At 41.9% G+C, this 21,902-nt stretch overlaps 1 protein-coding gene across 7 annotated transcripts in view; it reads left to right on the forward strand.

Moving 5' to 3' along the window:
- The window catches only part of KCNQ2 (potassium voltage-gated channel subfamily Q member 2), a 111,722-nt gene that overhangs the window by 81,920 nt on the left and 7,900 nt on the right, over positions 1-21,902 (forward strand). For 2 of the 7 annotated variants that reach the window (XM_032766320.1, XM_032766321.1), the window contains 4 exons: positions 13,238-13,461; positions 14,337-14,445; positions 16,886-17,017; positions 20,152-20,259. In XM_032766320.1, the coding sequence (XP_032622211.1) occupies positions 13,238-13,461; positions 14,337-14,445; positions 16,886-17,017; positions 20,152-20,259 (573 nt within the window). Of the gene's footprint in view, positions 1-5,248; positions 5,303-13,237; positions 13,462-14,336; positions 14,446-16,885; positions 17,185-20,151; positions 20,260-21,902 lie in introns of those variants that run through there. The other 5 variants (XM_075072212.1, XM_075072213.1, XM_032766322.1 and 2 more) reach the window with 4 other exon arrangements.

Consider the following 21,902-nt stretch of genomic DNA (forward strand, 5'->3'; position numbering starts at 1 on the left):
GTTTCCAGAATCTGGGAGCTGAAATAACAATGTAGACCCAATTTTAACACTTTATGTTCTGTTCCCCTGCCACTGCATGTCCCATGACTGAAGCCCAAGCCTGGCTCTGCCTTTCTTTCAGCCCCTGTACCAGAAAACCAGAGCATGTTCAGCCAGACACCCTCAGAACTCTCCCAGGCCATGGAGTTTGGAGAAATGGAGCATTGCCTACGTCCACTGGCCCTCCATGCCATGCAATCACTTTGTACGTCAACAGCTCCAAATACTTCCCAGCACTCCCCTGTTAACCCTTCTTGCCAGAACCCGTTGTGTGCAATAACTGATTATACTCTATGGACTCAATCCCATAGTCCAGGGGTCGGCAACCTCTGGCATGTGGCTCGCTAAGGTAAGCACCCTGGCAGGCCAGGCCGGGCCAGGCCGGGCCACTTTGTTTACCTGCTGCATCGTCAGGTTTGGCTGATCACATCTCCCACTGGCCACGATTCACCGTCCCAGGCCAATGGAGGCTGAGGGAAGCGGTGCGGGCGAGGGATGAGCTGGCACAGCTTCCCACCACCCCCATTGGCCTGGGACAGCGAACTGCGGCCAGTGGGAGCCGCAATTGGCCGAACCTGACGATGTGGCAGATAAACAAACTGGCCAGCCCACCAGGGTGCTTACCCTGGTGAGCCGCGTGCCAGAGATTGCCGACCCCTGCCATAGTCTTTACTAATTGACTTCAGGTGGAGTTTTGCATGAATAAGGAAAGCTTCAAGATTTGGCCCAATATAATTAAAGAGCACAGGCATAATATTTTATACCTTTTTCAAACCATCACTGCAAGATACAGAGGATGCCATTAGTATGATTGGCAGCAGGTACTGGAACTGAGGAATCACCTAAAATAGGGTAGGCCTCTTTGGATCACAGATCTCTCTGCCTTAGAGTTCGCTGAATAATGTGTGCGACTGATGTTTTTGCATGCTAGCGGTCAACTAGAGCTGCTGGAATGTTTTAGCTTAAACAGATTTTCCAGTGAAAAACAGGCAAGGGGGAAATGCTGATGACAATTTTTGAGACAAATGTTCCTCATTTTCCATCCAGCTCAACCTTGTTAATTGCTTTTCAGTATCCTACCAGTTCTACTTGGCAGTAATTTCAGGTTGAGTTTCAAACTGAATGTTTTTAACCTTCCGTCCCACTCAACTTAGTTTATGACCTAAATATATTAAGAAGGAAATACTGTTGGATCTAAACACTTCTTGCAGATCACTAACATTTTAAATATAGCAAGACAGTTGTTTGACACCCAGAACTGTCTAAGGATGGTGTTCCTGTATCTAAGGGCTAGAAACAAGTTAACTTTTCCCTGGAACAAAATCCAGTAAAGGATATTTAAGTAGATAAGGTGCCAGCTAAGAGGATTAAGTGCCCAGCTTTACTGTTATTTCCACTTTATCTCCTTTCTGTCACTCATCTGAGCTTTTCTGTGCATGTAGGATCTCCAAAGTGCTCCATCCACAAGCTGCCAACTAAATCTAATCACCAACATCATGTTTTCACAAGTCAGACCTTATTTTCTCGTGCTTTGAGGCCTAACCTTGTGCAGTGAGAAGGAATGTAACCTCCCGTCCTCCATTCCACTTCAAATATCATCAGCAAGGAAAACAATACAGGAGTGCTTTCCTAGAAGAGACCAAGCGTGAAATCTTGGCCACAGTGCCAATGAGTCCAGTGGAGCCAGGATGTCATCCCAATAATCTGGCTAATCTGGTCTCCTGTCTATGCTGGTGGCACATATTGTGTGCGTCAGAGGAAAAATTAAAATCCCCAAGCTGCACCTAGTTGGGCCATGCAGAAGAATCTCTGCGTGGTCTCAGCCAAGGTTCTGTTCAGACCCTGAAGTCTGAGGATTGATAGCCCTTTGTGATTTTATATTAGCCTGTGTAACTGTAACTGCAAATGCTATCCTCAATCAGAGAAGCATTTTTCTTTTAATCTCACTAACATCCTGCAGCAGTAAGCTCCACAGGTTAATACACATGTTAAAATAGTATTTGTTAGTGGTTTTAATTTGTTCTCTTTTAATTGTATCCAGCACCCTTTTGTTCTTATGTTAGGGGAGAATGTAAATTGGAGTTGCATAACTGGCCTTTTCTTTCCTATTCATTATTTTCTATAACTTCCTCACCTGTTTCCTTTCCAAACTAAGTTTTCATAGTCCTTATAATATTCCCCTCACGCTTCTAATCATTGTTGTTGCTCTTCTAAGACAGTGGCTGCAGGGTGTGCTGTTGAGTTTTATAATAGCATTAATATTTTCCATATCGTTCTCAATAGCGTCCTTAGCGTAGCCAAACCTTTCCCCCCAATGTTTTGCTAGAGCAATAATCCTCCCTTCCACCCTCTGACACTGCTGCAGAACTGATGAAGGCACTTGACAAAGATCAGCACATCTTCCCGCTTGAGGGCTGAAATTGTCAGCACTCTCAGTGCCCATAAAGAAACTCTTTCCACTCAAATAGACAGTCTGGACTCTTTTGGGACAGACCCCAATACCCTTACATTGAGTAGCACCAGAAGATCTCATTGAAGCCAGAGTATACTCTGCAGGACCATGCCCCTAATTTCATATGCAGTGCATTTAAGCCCACAGGGATTCAATTATTAATGTATTTATTATTTGTATTATGATATAAGGGCTCCAATCATGCATCAGAGCCCCACTATGCTAGGGACTGTCCCGAACTGACAGTCAAGGCCCCTTTACACATAATGCAGTTACACTATTTGGGGTTATCCTATTACTGTCTAGCACTCTAATATCTTTTTTTTAGTTACCAAGGAAGGTAGTTTATTTTGCCTTGGATTTGAATTAGGCATCGCAGCTTGGAGATGGGTTTTGTCTTTGCCATTTCTCTGTTTTGTTTTACACTCAAACTTGTCTGCATTCATCCCGTGACCAAGCACTGTGAAGTTGTTTGCTGATCAGCTATTAAGAAACATAAGCTCATTTCTCTGTGACCTGCAGTGCAGATTGTGATAGGCACAAACCATGTTGGTATTTGGCTACATTTTTTTTTTTTAACTCCTCATACAATCTGCTCTGTCGCAAAGTGCTTTGGGTGCTGTCTGTCCATCTGCATCGCAATTTGCTTATGCCAGGGGTGGGGGAGCAGAGCTCTTCATGTCCTGATGGCTGACCTCCACAGGCTGGCTAGCTATGATCACTCCCTCTAAAAGCGCACACGTCTCTTCTGTCTCACTCGGTGTAGAGATGGAAGTTTGGCCAGCCAGCTACCCTGTCTGATAACCTCAGGGGAAGCCAAAGGGACGTGGTGTGACTTTCTCACTACTCCTACTAAGCAAGGCTTACCATTCAGAGAGGGTAATAGGATGTGATTATTCACGTACTAATCAGGCTGCAAATTCAGTGTGGCAAGTTGTCTCTGCTTATTTTGTCTTCTGACCAAAGTATTAAGGGGCACATGTATGGCTTAGCTAGGGCTGTGGAGATTTCTATGTGAAATATATGTCAGATGTTCTTTAAAAATGGTTTGTTGAACATCTATAAACATATGTGATGAGATTTATGCCCTTTTGTATTTTTCAGGACAGGATCAGGCAAACTGAAAAAAAAAGTCAGAGTGCAAAGAAACAATTCTAGGGAACTGTAGAGTTAGAAGAAGCAGATTACATGCTCCAGCATGAGTTAGGGTCACCTGTGATTGTATAAATAACCCTAGCAACCAGTTTAAAAGGTCTCCGTCAAGCTGTAGATTGTGGTTGTCCATTCCACTTCCATTGAAATCAGAGAGAGTTTTACCATTAACTTGAATGGGTGCAGGATTGGGTCCCTCTGCAATATATTTATTTTAAAAAAATATATATGTGTATATATCGCTATATAATATTAGACTGATATTGATATTAAAACTGGTGTCAGATATTCATGCTGTGACTGTGTGTAATCTGGGAATAATCAGTGGCCATAATGGGGGCTGATTATTTGAAAAGAAGGGACTGCTACTTTCTTTAGAGACAGAAAAGGAGATTAAGAACCCAAGTAACCAATGTGTCTCTCCAAATCTGTGCATGCTGAATATTCTCTGTCTATGATGTTATCTGCAGAGCCCAGCAGTATGGCTATCCGGGTAGCTAACCTGTCACTTGGGCTCTATGTGGGTGCAGGGTCTGTCTGCACTGAACTTGTTGCAGAGGCCTTCCAAGTCCTAAAGAAAGAGAGGGTGGATTCCGTTTGAACTTGCCCTAGCTGCTACAGAGCAGAAAGAATTTTGCAAATTCCTTCTGTTACTAAACACAAGCTCCTCAGGCTGCCAAGTTCAAATTTAAGAAAACGGGGGGGGGGAGGAGCCAAATAGGGTCCCCCCCTTCTGAAATTTAAATATATTTGCAAAGTTGTCTAGTAATGCTTGAGCACAGCTGTCAGTGGGCTACCTCGTACTCTTTTTGCAAAGAGAAGCCAGCTCCGTGTCAAGGGACCCCTATATTGGTGAATGGGTAACAGTATGCGAGTCCCTGAGCACAGAAAAGAGTGTGATTCAGGTCAGATTCATGGGAACTTCATTGATTCATTAACAAGTCCATAACTGCCTCCCTCCCACACACAGTTTTTTTGGTCTGGATTTGCAAGTGATACGAAAAATGGATTTTGTGAATTTTGAAATTCCAATTCCTTAGCCTGGAAGGATTAGCCACATTCCACTGATGTGGGTTTTTAACACCTCATTTCACATAGCACTGTGGCAAGCAGAGAAGGAGCAATTCATTAATCACTAAATACTTGGAAGAAGAGAAATAAACCCCTTGAATGGCTTTGGAGGAAAGTTTTTATCCTAGGACATTAACGTGGACTCCACATGCTTGGGGAACTGAAAAACCAGCAATTAAATTTATTTACAAGAAATTAAGGAGGGACTACTTTTTTTCCAAGCAGGTAGTAGGCTCTATCTGCCAGACTCATTTTTTTTAGTAAAGTCAACAGTTGGTGAAGTAATGCAACCAACTAAGTGCAGAAGGGGTCATTCCTAATAGCGAGTCATTCCTAATTTACTACAGAGCAATTCCTTTCATGACTCTCACTGCAACAAATAAAACCCTTTTTTTTATTAAATGGCCAGATTTTAATATCCCATCACAAACTCAGCCATCAAAACAGCCTGCCTTTTAAAGTAGAAACGATCATCAAAGTTTCCTGTTTGGCATTTGCTTCCAGGTCTAATCTTTACTCTCCCCTCATTTCCAGTAAAAGCAAACCATGCAGAGAGTCACTATGTGGATGCTGCTCAGGAAACTCTAGGTACCACGGGAAATGCGTCGCACGGAACTAATCTAAAGCTGCACGGCTCATTCTCTCTCTACCCTGCTACCACCCGTTCTGATCACTTCCCTGCTTAATAGAGGTACTAGATGAGTAAAACAAATTGAAGAGCCTCCCCATGTCCTTCTCCGAAATCAAAGGCTTTCTCGTTTTCCAATAATGCGGCACACAAGAATCAACAGAAGCTGGGGAAATGTGTAATGCTGACACTGGATATGGGCTAGCAAGCCAGAGACTGGTAGCCATGAAGGAGGCCAAGAACTGAGCTTAAAATAATGCTGGAAAATAAAGCATTAAAAAAAAAGATGCATCATCTCTCTACCCCACCCTAAGCTACAGGGAACCCTTCCACAGTTAATTGTATATTATAAAGCAATACAAATTTAGTAACAGAAAAATCACCAGCTCTCCACCTCCACCAAACATTGTTCCTTTGGCTCTCTGAATCCCTATGAATGGGCCTTTCCTAATCTTGTGACATTTGGAAGCATGGCTTGCCTATCTAGCACCTCTACTACGCAGCTAGAGAAGGACTAATCTTCAACCTATTATAATCGACATAGGAGATATATTGTCTCTCCTATTGTGGGCATATCTCCTATTTGCATTAAAAGTGATCCTGCATATAGGTCGAGTGGGGAATAAATAGATAGACTTTAGAGTCTGATACACACAGCGTCTTTTATCAAGTTGACAACTTGACTGCTAACCATCTTCAAAGACTTCTCCCACACTTGTGTTCCTTGACACACTTGTCTGAGGATCCTAAGAAATTTCCAGTGTCCTTTTTCTTTTCTTGACATATAAATATGTCCATTATTCTCCTGTTCACATTAGATTCAACTGCCCCCCTCCTCAACACTGAATTTATAGGCAGCCAACAAGTGCCTTGAACAACTAATCCCCAGCATTTGCGTGCTTTGAATAGTGACAGTGAATTCCCATGTATTTCTTGCAGTGAGTGCAGGATCACAAGCACAGGGGCAGCAGGGAGCTGAGTGATGCAGCATGCTTGTGACATGGGATTTATGCATGCTCTTTTTGGAATCCATTTTAATTCTCAAAATCACAAGTACTTGTCTCTTTGTTAGAAAGCAGCTAAAGTAGAGTTTTAAAGAAATCTCTCTGGTTTTCTCAATGAATTATTCCACCCTGTATATTTTTTTCCTTTATTGCTATTGTTTATATAGATATAAAAATATAGATATAGATACAGATATACCTGCCATGAATGGATAGCTTCTAGTTTATCTGGGAATATTTTTATATACCAAAAGCTCAGAATCAGAGGTAAATTCCATGTCTGAATGGGTGTCAAAGGGGAAGGTTCACAGAAACCAATTCGCCATAGTGAGATACTTCTGTAGCTAAATGAATACCAAGAATCTTCATATGGTCTCCCACTGTATGTTCTGGCCATGCTATGGCTCCCCTGAAGTTTATATTAGGAACGTCTGACTTAAATATCATTGGCGCATGGTCAGTTACATAAAGATTACTTAAATAGCTCACAAAAAGTCTGCTTCATATTAGAGATATTATTAATATATTTCTTCATTCTGAACTTTTAAATTTTATCTTATCTTCAGTGTTCCCATCTACCAGTGCAGACTTTTCTATCCTCGGAGGTGTATACGTCTAGCTGGTGAAGGCTCCTCCTCGTAAGCATTGATGGTGTCAGCTGTTTAATTTTAGGGCTCTTTTTGGCAGATATTAATAATATTAATAACACTTCTTTCTCGCCTGTCATTACACAATATCACCTCCTGGAAAACTGGAAACTCTGATCTTCACTTGTTTGTCTTCTGACATTGGTGTCAGTGGCCAAGTGAATTTGTATGACTTCCTAGGGATGGATACTTTCTTATATGCAAAGGCAGTGTAAATCGCTGTTCACCCTTGGTTTCTTCAGAAGAAATCTAACTCCTTCCTTCCTGCGTGGCTTTTTCTGTTATTTCCCGCTTCTTGACTTCTGTTGGAGGAGGAAAAGAACCAATTCATTAACTAAGGATCCTTCCAAATCTATACAAGATCTCAAGAGGGAGTCTCTAAGAATTGGGGATGTAGAGCCATAAAGGAATCTTGGCCTTTGGTATAGCTGGATCTCTTTTATTATTTGCATCAACCACTGATGCCATATTTTGTTTTGTAGAAGGGAAAGACATGTTTGGAGTCTACCCTGACAGAGTGGAGCAAGAAAGATGTTCTTACCAATCTCAGGAGAAAATGATGTGTGGACTGATAATGGACAAGGGGTGTTTGCAGAAGAATGGGGTAGCATGGGGGGATGCCTGAAATGGAATGTAGTTTAGGTGATTCTGGTTGAATAAAGAATAGGCGAGATTTGCTGATGTGCTCTGCAGGCTTAGCACTGTTCCAGCAATGCAAAACAAGCACAAACCTGGCTTAATTGGCAAAGAGCAGAGGGTGTCAGGACTTTCTAGAAGATTCTCACTCATGCAGTAGTGCATTCTAGAATGTTCTCCCATAATACTAGTTCTAACTGCCGAAAAAAACACAGGGGACAAAAGCTGTGTGCTAGAAACAGCCAAGGCGGAGAACAGTGGAAGAAGTCAGCAATATTTAAAAAATACCTAACCACAGGGTTAAATAGGTTTCCTGATTCACTACAAGAGCCAGATGCATTTCTAAAGTGTTTCTTTTCTGGCTTCCCTGCTCCATCTGGTCTCAAGGGCGTAGGTAGCATTGTAATGACTCTCAGTGGGATTTTAGCTCCTAAGTGCCTAAATCCCTTTTGAAAATGAGATCTAGGCTCCTAAATCAGTGAGGCCTTCTGGCACTGAGCGCAGCAATGCCTAAATACCTTCACATATTTGGGCATCAGGCACCAATGCAGCTCGAGCATTTTCAGTTATTTCAAACTCAGCGCTGTAGGTATGAAGATAGTCCCCCCAGTACGAGCATTGCTGCCCGCTCAGCATACCTAACCTAACTTTGATCTCCCACCACATTCTAAATGGAATTTTTACTCTGAGCCCTGCTTTCTCCTCTGTTCCCTGGGCTATATTCACCCCTGCTCTAACTCTGTGGAAGCCCGTGGAGATACACCAGGCATGATTTTTTGTCCTCTTTTGAATTCTAAGCCAGCCAGAGCAAGCATTGTATACCCACATTCACACCAGAAACCTGGTGGTCAAAAATGGCTATTATTTCAATCTGAGCTGTTCTGCCTACCTTTAACAAACTGGTCTGACAGGCCGTGAACTCGGCACAAACTGTGGATTGAACAACAGCCCCATTTCCAACAGGAAATAATGTTCCTCTCTCTCTCTGTCTCCCTCTGTCTCCTGGAAATATTTTTCAGTAGAACAAATATTACTGCCAGCTGGGTTCGTATGTAAATGACTGTTTAGTCCAGGATGGTATTGGAGAGATGAGGCGAGTGAGCTGTCTTTTTTTGGACCAACTTCTGTGTCTCTCTCACCCAACAGAAGTTGGTCCAATAAAAGATATCACCTCACCCATCTTGTCTTGCAAATATCCTGGAACCAACATGGCTGCAACACCACTGCCTACTGGTTGGTATTGATCAGTCTGGCTAGTATTTTGCTATATGCAGGCAAAAGGAGAAAATGAAGCAGCTGGACGAATGTAATTTCAAATACATGACAAAGCCCAGTAGGTCATCATTGTTATTGATCCAAAATTACAGTGAATGCAGGGAATCCTCAAGGAGTAAGGAATGCAAAACCGGAACATCAGGAGATTGCTAAGGCTATGAAATGAACCCACAAAACCCAGGAGATTTCCAACAAGAACTTAAACCATCAATATCCGTAAACACAATGTGTGTCAGCCAACTGTTCTGTGTTATGTATGTACACAGAGGGTTAGTTCTTAACCACTTTTCTGGTGAATGTTGTAACCATCACATGCCAACCCAAAGCCCGCTGAAGTCAGTGGGAGTCTTTCCATTAGCTTCACTGGAATTTGGATTGGACCCCTACATGTGCTAGTCAAGAATGGACTTTCATTTATCGGAGTAGATGGTTGTTAGGAATCTGCCTTAGAAAGCAAAAGCACGTTTCGGTAGCAGAGAAAAGGTAAATTATACATTTCCACCCTTCACTGGATTCAGGTTAAATGCTGAGCAAATTCTCATTTAAGTCTGTGCAGTAATGCTATAGGGTTCTTTTCTTAATAATAATAATTATTATTATTAATAATTAATAAATAGGCTTTAAACAAATATTAACCAAGAGTAGCTACCTTATTCTGATACAGGAACCAACCAGACCATCTGATTCTATTATTATTTCCCATAGATTTTGGTACAGGCTACAAAACCTTGTGATTCGCTTTATCCTCCCTTCCCCTTAGAACAGGCAGAACGAATGTCCCATTCTCCCTCAGTTCATGCAAGTGTCAGTTACAAGCCTCCTTCCTTGCAGTTGTGTGTGTCGAGATAACCATTCCCTTCCCCCTTCCGCTCAGCGCACGTACTGTACTACTGAATAATGTCCATCTACCATCTGCGTGGTTGGCATCTGAGTATCAATTCTCTGACGCACTGTACCTCACCTTGCATGATGTTCTGCTTGGATGAGGACATGATCTTAGATTAGCTGAAAGCATTTGCTTTTCTTTTGCATTCTTCCCTCCCCAGCTCTGGCCACCTCTCAACTGCATTTTCTGCTGCAGGGCCTGTGTCTGCATGCAGATTCTAGTCAGCTTTTACATTGAAAAAAATGCATGGCAGAAGGAAAACCGTAATGGATACCAATGTTGTCTTTATTGTTAATGTTTGTTTGTTTGTTTGTTTAACACAAAGGAATGTTGGAGGCATTCCAAATATCGAGAGTTTGAGTACTCAGGGATCAGACCTGAATGGATTTTAAATGTTCCTCAGATTCATAAGTGATATTTTTAATGAGTAAAATATTGCACCTTATGATGTCCTAATATGAAATTCCTCTCTCTCATGTTCTGTAGGAAATTCAGTACTTTTTGATTTGCCATCCTTAGTTCATGGAATCTTTTGCAACATATTTACTTGGGAAATGGGTTTGGGGCAACCAGAATAAGGGCCCAGCTTTATTCAGTGATGGATAATTAAGTCCTAGGCAGACTGTGAAGAGCTACAAAAGGATCTCACAAAACAGAGTGACTGGGCAACAAAATGGCAGATTAAATTCCATGTTGATAAATGCAAAGTAATGCACATTGGAAAACATAATCCCAACTATACATATAAAATGATGGGGTCTAAATTAGCTGTTACCGCACAAGAAAGAGATCTTGGAATCATTGTGGATAGTTCTCTGAAAACATCTGCTCAATGTGCAGCGGCAGTCAAAAAATTGAACAGAATGTTGGGCATCATTAAGAAAGAGATAGAAATAAGACAGAAAATATCATATTGCCTGTATAAATCCATGATATGCCCTCATCCTGAATACTGCATGCAGATGTGGTTGCCCCATCTCAAAAAGGATATATTGGAATTGGAAAAGGTTCAGAAAAGGGCAACAAAAATGATTAGGGGTATGGAACGGCTTCCATATGAGGAGAGATTAATAAGACTGGGACTTTTCAGCTTGGAAAAGAGACAACTAAGGGGGGATATGATTGAGGTCTATAAAATCATGACTGGTGTGGAGAAAGTAAATAAGGAAGTGTTATTTACTCCTTCTCATAACACAAGAACTAGGGGTCACCAAATGAAATTAATAGGCAGCAGGTTTAAAACAAACAAAGTATTTTTTCATACAGCGCAGTCAACCTGTGGGACTTTTTGCTAGAGGATATTGTGAAGGCTAAGACTATCACAGGGTTCAAAAAAGAACTAGTTAAGTTCATGGAGGATAGGTCCATCAGTGCCTATTAGCCAGAATGGGCTGGGATGGTGTCTGTAGCCTCTGTTTGCCAGAAGCTGGGAATGAGTAACAGAGGATGGATCACTTGATGATTGCCTGTTCTCTTCATTTCCTCTGAGGTACCTGGCATTGGCCACTGTCGTAAGACAGGATATGGGCTGGATGGACCTTTGATCTGACCCAGTCTGGCTGTTTTTATGGATAAACAATCTTTACATGCCGAGCATGCACAATTCTCAAGAAGAACAATTCGGCCATGCAGCACCTCTCAGGATGAAGTGCTAAGAGATAGGGTTGAATTCTGGATTTTAGCTTTTGGCAGACTTTTGTCAGATAAAATATTTAAACAGACCTTGCAGAATAAAGAAATTCGAACAGTACATGCAACACAAATGAGCCTTACAAATGAATAGGCTACAAGAACACCCTTCGTTTAGAATCAGATTTAAAAAGTAGCCTCACCTGTGCCTCTAATTTAGGGCACCTGTGTTTTGCTCTTAGCATTAGAGTTCTAGTTAAACGTTTGGATCAGTCTGTACAATGAGGTTTCACAATATAAAGCGACTATGTAAAAATAGCACATCGGATCTGCTCCCTGCGTGTCTGGTTCCTTTACTGACAAAACCAAATGCTCACTCCTGGCAGCGCAGCACAGCCGATAAAGCTGTATCACATATCCACAGCTATATTGTAACTGCAGAATTTTTATTATTAACGATGAAATAAGAAGCAGCTTATTTCTTAGATCTGAGGTGGCGGCACTGACAGCTAGAAAAAATAAATCTTTGCTACTTTAACTAAGCAAGTTTGACCTAGAAGTCATTGAAATAGGATAAGTTCCCACAATACCCTTCTGTCTGATTCACTTTTCTAAGCATAGTCAGCGACTTAATTCAATCAGGTCATGTGCACCTCTGCTGCTGAATTTGTAAGATTTCCAATGCAGAATGTTAATGGTTATTGTGGTAGAAACCACTTGGAAATTACGTCTAAACTTTACTCAGGCTTGAATTTACATTAATATAAAATATTGGATAAATGAGGAAGTGCTTTGTAGTCGTTATCTATTCTCAATAAATATCTTCTGTTAATAATCAGTTGGTATTTGGCAAATATTAGGTCTATGCAAAACTAAAAATATTTTCAGTTTTGTTCCTGGGAATGTTGCAATTATCAGTTTTTGCTCCTCTCATGAAGTTTCACAAAATCATTTTTTGCAAGTTTCATGTGAAAATTCATCATCTTCATTTGAAATTTCAGAATTCAGAAATTTGAAAATAGGTTTGACTCTACAATAAGACTGTTTATCAACGGGAATCAGGGTGGTTTTCAAGCAAAAAACAGAATATTTTGCAATAAAATTGGATCATTTTAAAGAAATTGCAGTTAAATGCAAACATATCAGATTTTGAAGTGTTTCCAATTTTGCTGCAAATATTTGAGTAGCCCTAGTAAATATGCAAGTGCTTTTTAACCTCAAATCCTTATTAGGATTTTAATTCACAGCTATGTAGTTAACATTCATTACATGTACAGAAAAAGATTTTTATTTTAACCTGAGGATAGAAGAGGGGTTGAGAACTTTTTCAGTCTGTAGAAAAGATGGCGTGAGTGGAAGGGGAAAAGAGACAGGTGACTGGCATGAAAAGGCATAAATAGCTTTTTAACTTTACTTTGAAACATTTTTGGTAAACTTTTGTTAATATTTTCTTATTGAAAAAGGATTTTTGAGGGAAACTGGAAAAAAGCATCATAACTCATGATAGGAACCAATAAATGATGTAAGGAATCGTCAACATCGTTTCATGCCATTCTGTTCAGCAAGTCTTCTAATAATAGGAAGGGTTTCTGTTTGAACTTCCATTATTTTTTCCCAATTAACAGTTCCTCGCATTTCATTCGTGATAATGGAAACCATTCTGAAGTGCTCTAAAAAAATTAAACCTGGACACATCTCACTGCTGCTTTGTAATGTCATGGGTTTCTGAGGTCTGAAAGGGAAGGGATGTGCGGCTTCAAGAGTGACTCCCCCTGCTGTCTCCTTTTTGTCTTTGTTTCAATTTGTTTCCATGAATAGTCAGAAGGTCAGCCTGAAAGACCGTGTCTTCTCCAGTCCCCGAGGTTCTGGAACTAAAGGGAAAAGCTCTCCTCAGGCTCAGAGCCTCCGGAGATCCCCCAGCGCTGATCAGAGCATTGACGATAGCCCAAGTAAAGTGCCGAAAAGCTGGAGCTTTGGAGACCGGAGCCGAGCCCGGCAAGCATTCCGGATCAAGGGAGCTGCATCTCGACAGAACTCTGAAGGTGAGAGCTTCTGAGGGCAGCCATTTTGCCTTGTCACCATGGACTGCCATCCTCTTGGTTTCCTCCCAAGCTAAGTGGGGTCAGGCTGGGTCGGCGCTTGGATGGAAGATCTGCAAGGTGCTGCCACAACAGGAATTTTGCTGGCAGGTGTGAATCCAGCAGATAGTCAATCAGGATGTCTCCATTACTTGGTACAGCATAAGGCATTCTGCTTCACATAGGAAATATTGGGGTTTTGATCCTTGAATTATTTACCTTCTGATTTAGATATTTAAGCTTCTCAGAATAATTTGATCAAGAGTTGTCTTTGGATATTCTGTGCATCTTTCTTTGTCTCCAGCCATCTATGTGTCCACCGTGATAGGGATCAGATATTGATTACCCAGTAGCAGGGGAAGTTGGAGAATCTATATCCAGTGATTCTTACTCTATACCCAGTGATTCTTACTCTTACTTAAAGATTTTGATAATAGGCAGTTCATTTAAACAGGATGCTTACTGGCCCAGCCAGTTTGGAGGAGGTGAAGGGGATTTGAACCATCTAGACTTACTGAACTGTTTTGTTCTCTCCCTTATTAGCACGTCATAAGGTATTGTTTTATCCACATGAAGATACTGGGGTGGGAGAGGAAAGAGGAGAGCTTCATTCAGTTATGTGATGCCGTTAAAGACAGATAGGGACTGAAACTGGTGGTATCAGATGTCATCTTAGCCTAGCTCGGAGGGAGAGAAAGCTTTTGTTAAGATGCAAAGGTAACATGCCGTTTATGTCTTCCATGTGCTCACTTCGGGAGTCTGACGCTCCCATTCCTCCTGCTGCAACGTCACTCTAATTAGCTATGGATTCTCTTTTTCTTTCTTTCTTTTAAACCCAGAAGCAAGCCTCCCTGGAGAAGACATTCCCGATGATAACAAAAGCTGCAACTGCGAGTTTGTGACGGAAGATTTAACGCCAGGTCTTAAAGTCAGCATCAGGGCAGTGTGGTAAGAAAGGAAAAGGAGGCGGGGGAGGAAGGAGGATGGAGAGACCTCCCTACAGGGTAAAATGTTAAAGGGAAATAAATAAGGGTATCTGTAAACCAAGCAGCATGGAATAATGCACAAATCCCGTTGCTGCTGACTGGATCCACCCCAGGTGCTCTATTTTCCTTTGTATAAAGCTAAGCGCGGAAAACAGTTTTTGCTTGGAGGAGGAGTAAAGGGAGAAATGGGAAAACACCCTAACGGTGTTAAATCCAAATCATATCGCTCGCTTTGTGGTTAAATGCTGCCATTTACAAACCCAGATGGAGAGAGGACACACAAGGCTGACAGACTAAAGGGTGCTGGGGCTATGATGTCCTTTCTAGCTGCCAGAAGTAAGGACACAAAATGCTTATCTAAATCCCCACTTCTTCCCCACTCACATTGGTGAGTCCAGCTGGCCTACCCCTCTCTATAAGCCACACACATTGGATTAGGATCCTAGGCTGAACGTCCCCAAAATCTGGCAGTGTCTAGCACTGATACTCCTCCTCCTTCCAGAGCTGGAGGATTCAGGTACAGCACTGGATCCAGAGCCAAAATTATTGTTTGGGGACTGGGTGCTAGAACCAGTGTTCATCTCCACTACTGTCCTGTATTGTTCAGTCAAGATGTCTGTCCGATGACCTAAGCCCTAGCAAACAGAATTGCCACCTAGAGGATCCAGGTCTTATTCTTAGACCCGGCCTCCTCCTGTTGGAAGGATGGTGGGGATAGCTTTAGAACAGTGCCTTGGGGGCACCTCAAGAGTGGCAAGGTTCAAGAAGTGAAAACATTGGAATTCACCCACCATGTTGCAAATGAGCTTTTGTAACAAATCCATAGATGCACATATCTAGACATAAGAGTCATCATCTACAACGCACACATGCAGATCTGGGGAGGGGACACAGGCCCCTGGGCTTCAAAACATGAGCTTCTCTGACTTGCCCTAAATGATAATCTCTATTAGCTATAGTAATAGCAATATTAAGATTTATAGCCTCTAGTCATCTGGCACCTAGAGATCAGTGGGATATGCATGCACACTCACACAAGATCACCCAGTAAAATACATGCCCTCCAGCTCAGGAAGTTTTTTCTGAGCCACTGGGAACCACTGGAGCTCATGTCCTAACCATCTGGCACCCTTTATCACTATATCATGTCATTACAGGAGGCTTCCATCAGAGGCTGAGGAAAGCAATCCTGGTCAGGAGGGGATAGCCATTCCCTTCCTTTCCGAGAGGCCCCTGCCACTCCCACCCCACACAGGCCCAGGTTGCTCCATTACTTTCAGCCATTTGCTGATAGAAACCGAGTAGCTGTCTATCCCAGTCCTCTCCATTGTCTTAAAAGAGGAGCCATTTTCCCTAAGAATTTTCTGGGAGGGGTTGAAAAATCAGTCTTTCCTCAGAAAATAGCTAAAGGTAAGTGGAGAAAGAGAAGCACTGGGCTTGTTGTTAGGAGAGCTAAGTTCTGTGGCTAAGGGGTGGCCTATTATTCTTATTTGGCTCATATCTGAGATCCAGACAGTATTCAGATAGTGGGAACCCCCACCTAACGTGCACCATCCAAATACCAAGGGCTTTGCCCTTCTGTACTGCTTGGATTATGAGTGGGCACTTTGCTTTGTTGGGGAGCTGTGCTTCAATCCTAAGTGAGGCAGGGATTTATAGATGCTGTTCCCTGCCACACACACACTAAATGCATTGCTGCCCAGCATGAGGATCGAAGAATAAGGAGGAAAAAATATACATCAACCAGAGAATATTGTCCAATTATTAACTTTTTTGGGGCCGGATCTATGCTTCCTGCTGGCATCAGTATGACAGGCACAAGGAAGATATTAAAGCAAGCACAGAGCCACAAGAAAATGCTGGCCCTTTCCCCATCCTAGATACCTTAACCCACAGATAGCAATTACACCTCTGAGGCATTGGGGCTTGCCATTTGCACACCTCTGGTCTGGTAGGGTTGACTGCTACTGTGGGGCTTCTGTCATGGGGAGCAGTTTTAAATTGCTGTGGCCACCTAGGGGCACCGAATCAGCACCATCTCTATGTGCCCCGATCAAACCCTACCCCTAGTCAGCTGGGTTGTTCCAATCTGCCCCCAAGGTCCCCAGTGGGGCAAGCTGGGGGTTGTGGATGCTGTGCATTACTGAGCCTCCTCCCCTACCTGGAAGACTTTCCACCAAGCTGGCTAGTGAGACCAGCAGCCCCGGAAGCGTACGAAGCCCTACATCTTGAACTTTGGTTCTCTCTGCTTTATCTAAAGTAGCCTCAGAAAGTGTTCACTTTTCAAATGTCTTGTTCCGCTGACTCCCAAGTAGCTCTCTGCAGCATTGGCATGCCTTTCACTCTACACTGCATGGCTCCAGCATGGGGAATCTATTTTTTCCTCTCTCTCTCTCCCCTAGCATCATGAAATTTCTTGTTTCCAAACGGAAGTTCAAGGAGAGCCTTCGGCCTTACGATGTGATGGATGTCATCGAGCAGTACTCAGCCGGTCACTTGGACATGCTCTCCCGGATTAAAAATCTCCAGTCCAGGCAAGAGACTCCACTGTTTGTTGTGATAGCACCCCAGTGGTGGATGATAGGAGTGAGAGGGTTAAGATAAAGTCCTTTCTTTAAACAGCCATATCTATTTTTCTTTCTAAGAAAAAGCTAATGGAAAACGGTGGATTTCTGAATAACTTCTGGTTATTCTGGGTGGCCACAAGGGGTGAATTTTTGGCACAGAGTGCTGGGCAGGCAGATTAGTTTTACAGTGCCCATTATTTCTAGTGTCCAGTCTAGGGGAGGGAGCTGTGCATTCTGGGTAAGGGTGCTAGACAGGCTTCAGGAGCAGCCTCAGGTTCTGTTATGAAACAGAAGCAAACCCTGTTCCATCTCCTTGTGCCAATAAACCCGTGTTACCTCCCATAGCATGGCACCACCGGAGAATCCTTACTGAAGTATCCTGCCCTCCCCTCAATCTCACTCCACACACACAAGGTGGTTGTTCACATTTCAGCCCCCCACAGAGAGTATGTTCCCTCACTGTGGCCCAGCATGTGGTCAAAGAGCAGAGCAGGGTGTACATAAATCTTTCAAAGCATTTTGGAACATATGTCTCAGTGCTTTGTTGTTGGATACTTATGATTTGACATCACCATTTGGGGGGCTGTGTGGCATATCGGGTGTCCTTTCCAGCAGTGAAATAAAATAAAGGCACTACCTTGAAAGTACAATTTTTGGCCCTCTTGTTAAGAATAAAGGAGCTGTTAGAAAAATGGCCCCAGTATGAGAGGCTCTTGTAATAATTTTACATCATTTGCTCTGGGAAGTGGGAGGAGTCCGACCTCTGTTTGGATTGGGTGGGAATGGGGAAAGAATGTCTTAAAAATATGGGAGTTTAACATATCAGCCCAGATGGGTAGCCTCAGTGAAACAGGAACTAAACTGCATCCGCTGTATAACTGTCTGGGGGGTACTGAGTTGGTTTTGTAGGCGTGGGAGTGCATAAAGGGGATCTAACACAGGACAGGATCGAACTCCTTGTGTTTAAACTGTATGGAAGAGGAAGCATTAGGAAGAGTATAAAAGGAGGGAGAGAGAGAGAGAGAGACTTTAAACTCCACCCTTCCCCTCCAACACCCAAATTATTTTACCTCAGAAAAAGTTTGAATTCAAACCTATGAAGCGTGGATGAGAGAAAAGCCATTGACAGTAAGAACTCTACCCTCTCTCCTTACAAATAACCCTCAGTCGTATCAATTAAGAAAACCTACCCTTTGTGGCCTACAATGTGTAGATATATATGTAACTCAAGGCATGACTTTGCACCTTAAATTACTTTCAATCAAAGTGAATGTCACTTATATGCCTAACTAACTGCTTGTGCCTGTGTATCAGGCAGGAGACAACCAAGTAATGTAATGTAAATATTTGCCTCTGCAAACTTGTAGATGAAAAATGGGTGCTCAAGTGGATGCTACTCTACAGCCTAAAAGGGTCTTTCTCGAACCCCCATTGAAGCCAATGGAAATTTTTCCATTGATTTCAAAAGGAATTAGATTGGGTCCTTTGCACAGATAAGGCATATGACAGGAAACAGTGAACATTGTCTTTGCTTCCTTAATTTCAAAATCTAAATGATGGAGCCACAGTTGGAGATAAATCATTGTCTGTTACCTCATATCCCCCATAAAAGTACTTGTGTTGCCAGAATAATGTGTGTTACTTATATTCCCATTTGATTCTTGATTCGTCATGTCATTGTGAGAGTCATTCGAAGAGCAGGACTGAGCTTTTTATCCCAAACCCACTGTATCTAGCAAAGCACTCAAGCCCAGGTTTAGCTGTAAGAGCATGAAATCACTTGACTAAAATCTCTCCTTTTGAGATTTCCAGCCAAGGTGTGCCCAGTAAAGTAGTCTGTCTAGGTTAGGGAAGATCTGAATGGGCACCCATACTTTTTGGGGTCTTCAGCTGAACCTTGTCCCTGGCAAGGTTCTCCAGTCCTGCCTCCATTTTTCTTGTTCTGAGATTGTGTGTTCCAAAAAGAAAGCTGTTCGGCTGGTTGATTTTGGGGTGGAACAGAGAGTGGCTGTTTTGAAAGACAAGGCCAAATGCTCCTCTCAGTTGCATCCGTGCAATGGGATGCAGTAGTCATTGGGATAGATTGTGACATAGACTATACTTCCTTCTATCCTGGGAAGGAAGGAAGGAGTAAAACTATCTCCTAGAGCACCATGTAGGCTACTTGGACCTTCATCTCATGCACGCAGGACATTGTGCTGTCACCTACTCCCCTGTCCCCAGAACAGGTTGGTGGAGAATGAGCAGGGCATGGATGGGGAAGAGGCCAAGACTTGGGTGTGTCCCACAACATGCTGATCAGCACAGTGGAGCTGGTATGGGGGGCAGGGAAATGGGACAATGCAATTTGCCACTGGTGTAAATCTATGATAGATGAATACCTCCTGCATCAATGAGGGACCAAGGCAATACGTTCTCTCTCAGAGAGAGAGAGAGAGAGTTTGTGATGATGTTTAACATTAGCTCTCTGTGGCCAGTGTTTTGTTGGGTTAAAGCTTTATTCAGGCAAACTTGTAGGGGTCTTTACATGCACTTTTCTCTTTAATCATTCATAACTCTCTGTCACTGCTCTTGTGACGTGTCTGTAATTGGTTCTTTTTGGTATTCTGTCCCTGGCTCACATCCCTTTCCAACACCTTTCCAACCATGGATGCATTTCATTCACCGAGTGTACAGTTCCACAGTGTACCTCATTTACACCTTGCTGTAATAGAAAGGTGAATATATATTGTCTTATATCTGACATCTCCAATGGGACACTGCCACATATATGCAAATATATTCCAGTGTGTACAGTATGTTGCCTATTATATGCAGAGTGACTCCCATTTTAAGCAGCAGTGACGTTCTTCCAATGCCCAGTTCCATGAATCTTATGTTTGGCCAGATAAGATTTGGCATTAACCATGAACGATCAGGCAATATAATGCTGCATTCTGTTTCGAGCAGAATATATTTTCCAATTCTCTCTCTCTCTCTGTCTTTTATTTTTTATTTTTTTAGTTGTTCCTTATGTTTCCGCAACTTTCTGACCAAGTTTTTTCTACGTGTTGCTTCATTATGCATTTTGCTGGTGTCTTTTTTCTTATTTACTTTGCCAGGATAGATATGATTGTGGGTCCCCCGCCCCCTTCAACTCCCCGGCATAAGAAGTATCCAACCAAAGGACCCATGCTCTCTTCCAAAGAGTCACCCCAATACTCGCCTAGGTTAGGATTCACCAAAATGGCGCTTTCTCTGGATTTTTCATTTGCTTAATGTCAAACCCCTTTCATGCCAGGTATATGACGGCATGTATCACTTAATAAGGCAACTCATTGACACATATAACTCAAAATCCCTTGGCTGTACTTTTGGTGATGGGTTTTCACACTAGGGCAAGTCTAAGGAAAAAAAATTATACAACCATTGATTTCTTCTGTGAGCATTATTCAGTCTTCCTCAAGTAGTTGTTTGGGATGACAAAATCATAATTTGTTATGATATTGCAGCCAATTATAAAAGACTACAAAAATATCTTCAAAAGCAACAAGATTTGTTATTTTCATCTAGAAGAAGAGGCAAATTAAGATTAACTAAAGAATGGAAAACTTCTCACTCTGTGTGTGTATCTATCCACCTATTCCATGTTTTTTTTTCAGTGGGCAACATTAGAATCAAACGTGTTTCATATTTATAGGGAAGGAAGTGAATAAATGCACTGAACTGTTTTCACCTCTGGTCCAACTCTATTGACCACAATAAATGTATAATATCACTAAAAATATTATATATGCTGGGCCAAGTGTTCAAAAGAATCCTTAATTATGTGTACAAAAATAAACTATCTGTCAAATCCTTGCCTCATTTAAATCAATGGAAATTTTACTATTGACATTACTGAGGATTCACTCTAGGTAAAATATTCAGAAGCACCAAATGAATTTGAAAATTTTACTCCTGTATGTCTTATCAGTGAAATAAGCAATGGTGTGTTCTCAGTTACATGCACATTTTCAGCTGGAGGGAGGTCTCGCCTATGTGTCTGTGAACTTTCACGAATAAAATGTGTTGCCGGCACAAACACAAGTAGTTACCCCAACGAGATAGTTCAAAGTAACTACTCAGATTTACACTCACAGATGAACTTGGGTTTAAGAATGGGGACAAACATTTTGACCAAAATATTCCCCATTTATCTAGACCATCACACCTGAATACGTATGTATATATCTGGTAAAAAGTTATATTCTGTGCACAGGTAGAAGGTGATTTCAAACACAATTATATTATTACTTCAAAATATTTTTCCAAATGTGTTAGCCCTCACTTAGAACTAAGTACATGGATACATGACAGATCTGTAGTTTTCCATAAAAGCTATTTTGAGTTATCTGTGCCTGAGAAATGTGTGTGATTTTTTTTTCAAACCTATTTATTCACACTCTGCTAACTCAAAGATGGAAAAAATCCAGTTGGATTGCACCTTGCAGAAACTTCCCACTTTGAACTTAGGTCTAGCTTGAGAAATTTCCACCCAAAAGGTAACAGTTGTTTCTGAAAGTTCAAGACGTGAAAACAGGTTTTAAACATGAAATTGTTTCCTCAGCCATAACAATATTTTGAAATGCACTTTAAAAATGGGAAGATTGTATATAGTTGTAGCTACGTATTATGTACAATGTACAAAACATCTTGGCTAGAGTGGAGGTTAATACACTAAAATTACTGCCTTGCAGATTGAAAAAATGACCAACAATGGGAGAGGATGCCCAAAATGCCAAACTGAGGGTATTTATATTATCCTTTCCAGGTCACTCATTCAACCCAAGGCATTATATTATCTCCCATATGTTAAAAATTCTATTTTGTA

This window comes from Chelonoidis abingdonii, chromosome 14 (assembly GCF_003597395.2).
Source record: "Chelonoidis abingdonii isolate Lonesome George chromosome 14, CheloAbing_2.0, whole genome shotgun sequence".
In the NCBI taxonomy this organism is placed as follows: domain Eukaryota; kingdom Metazoa; phylum Chordata; order Testudines; family Testudinidae; genus Chelonoidis; species Chelonoidis abingdonii.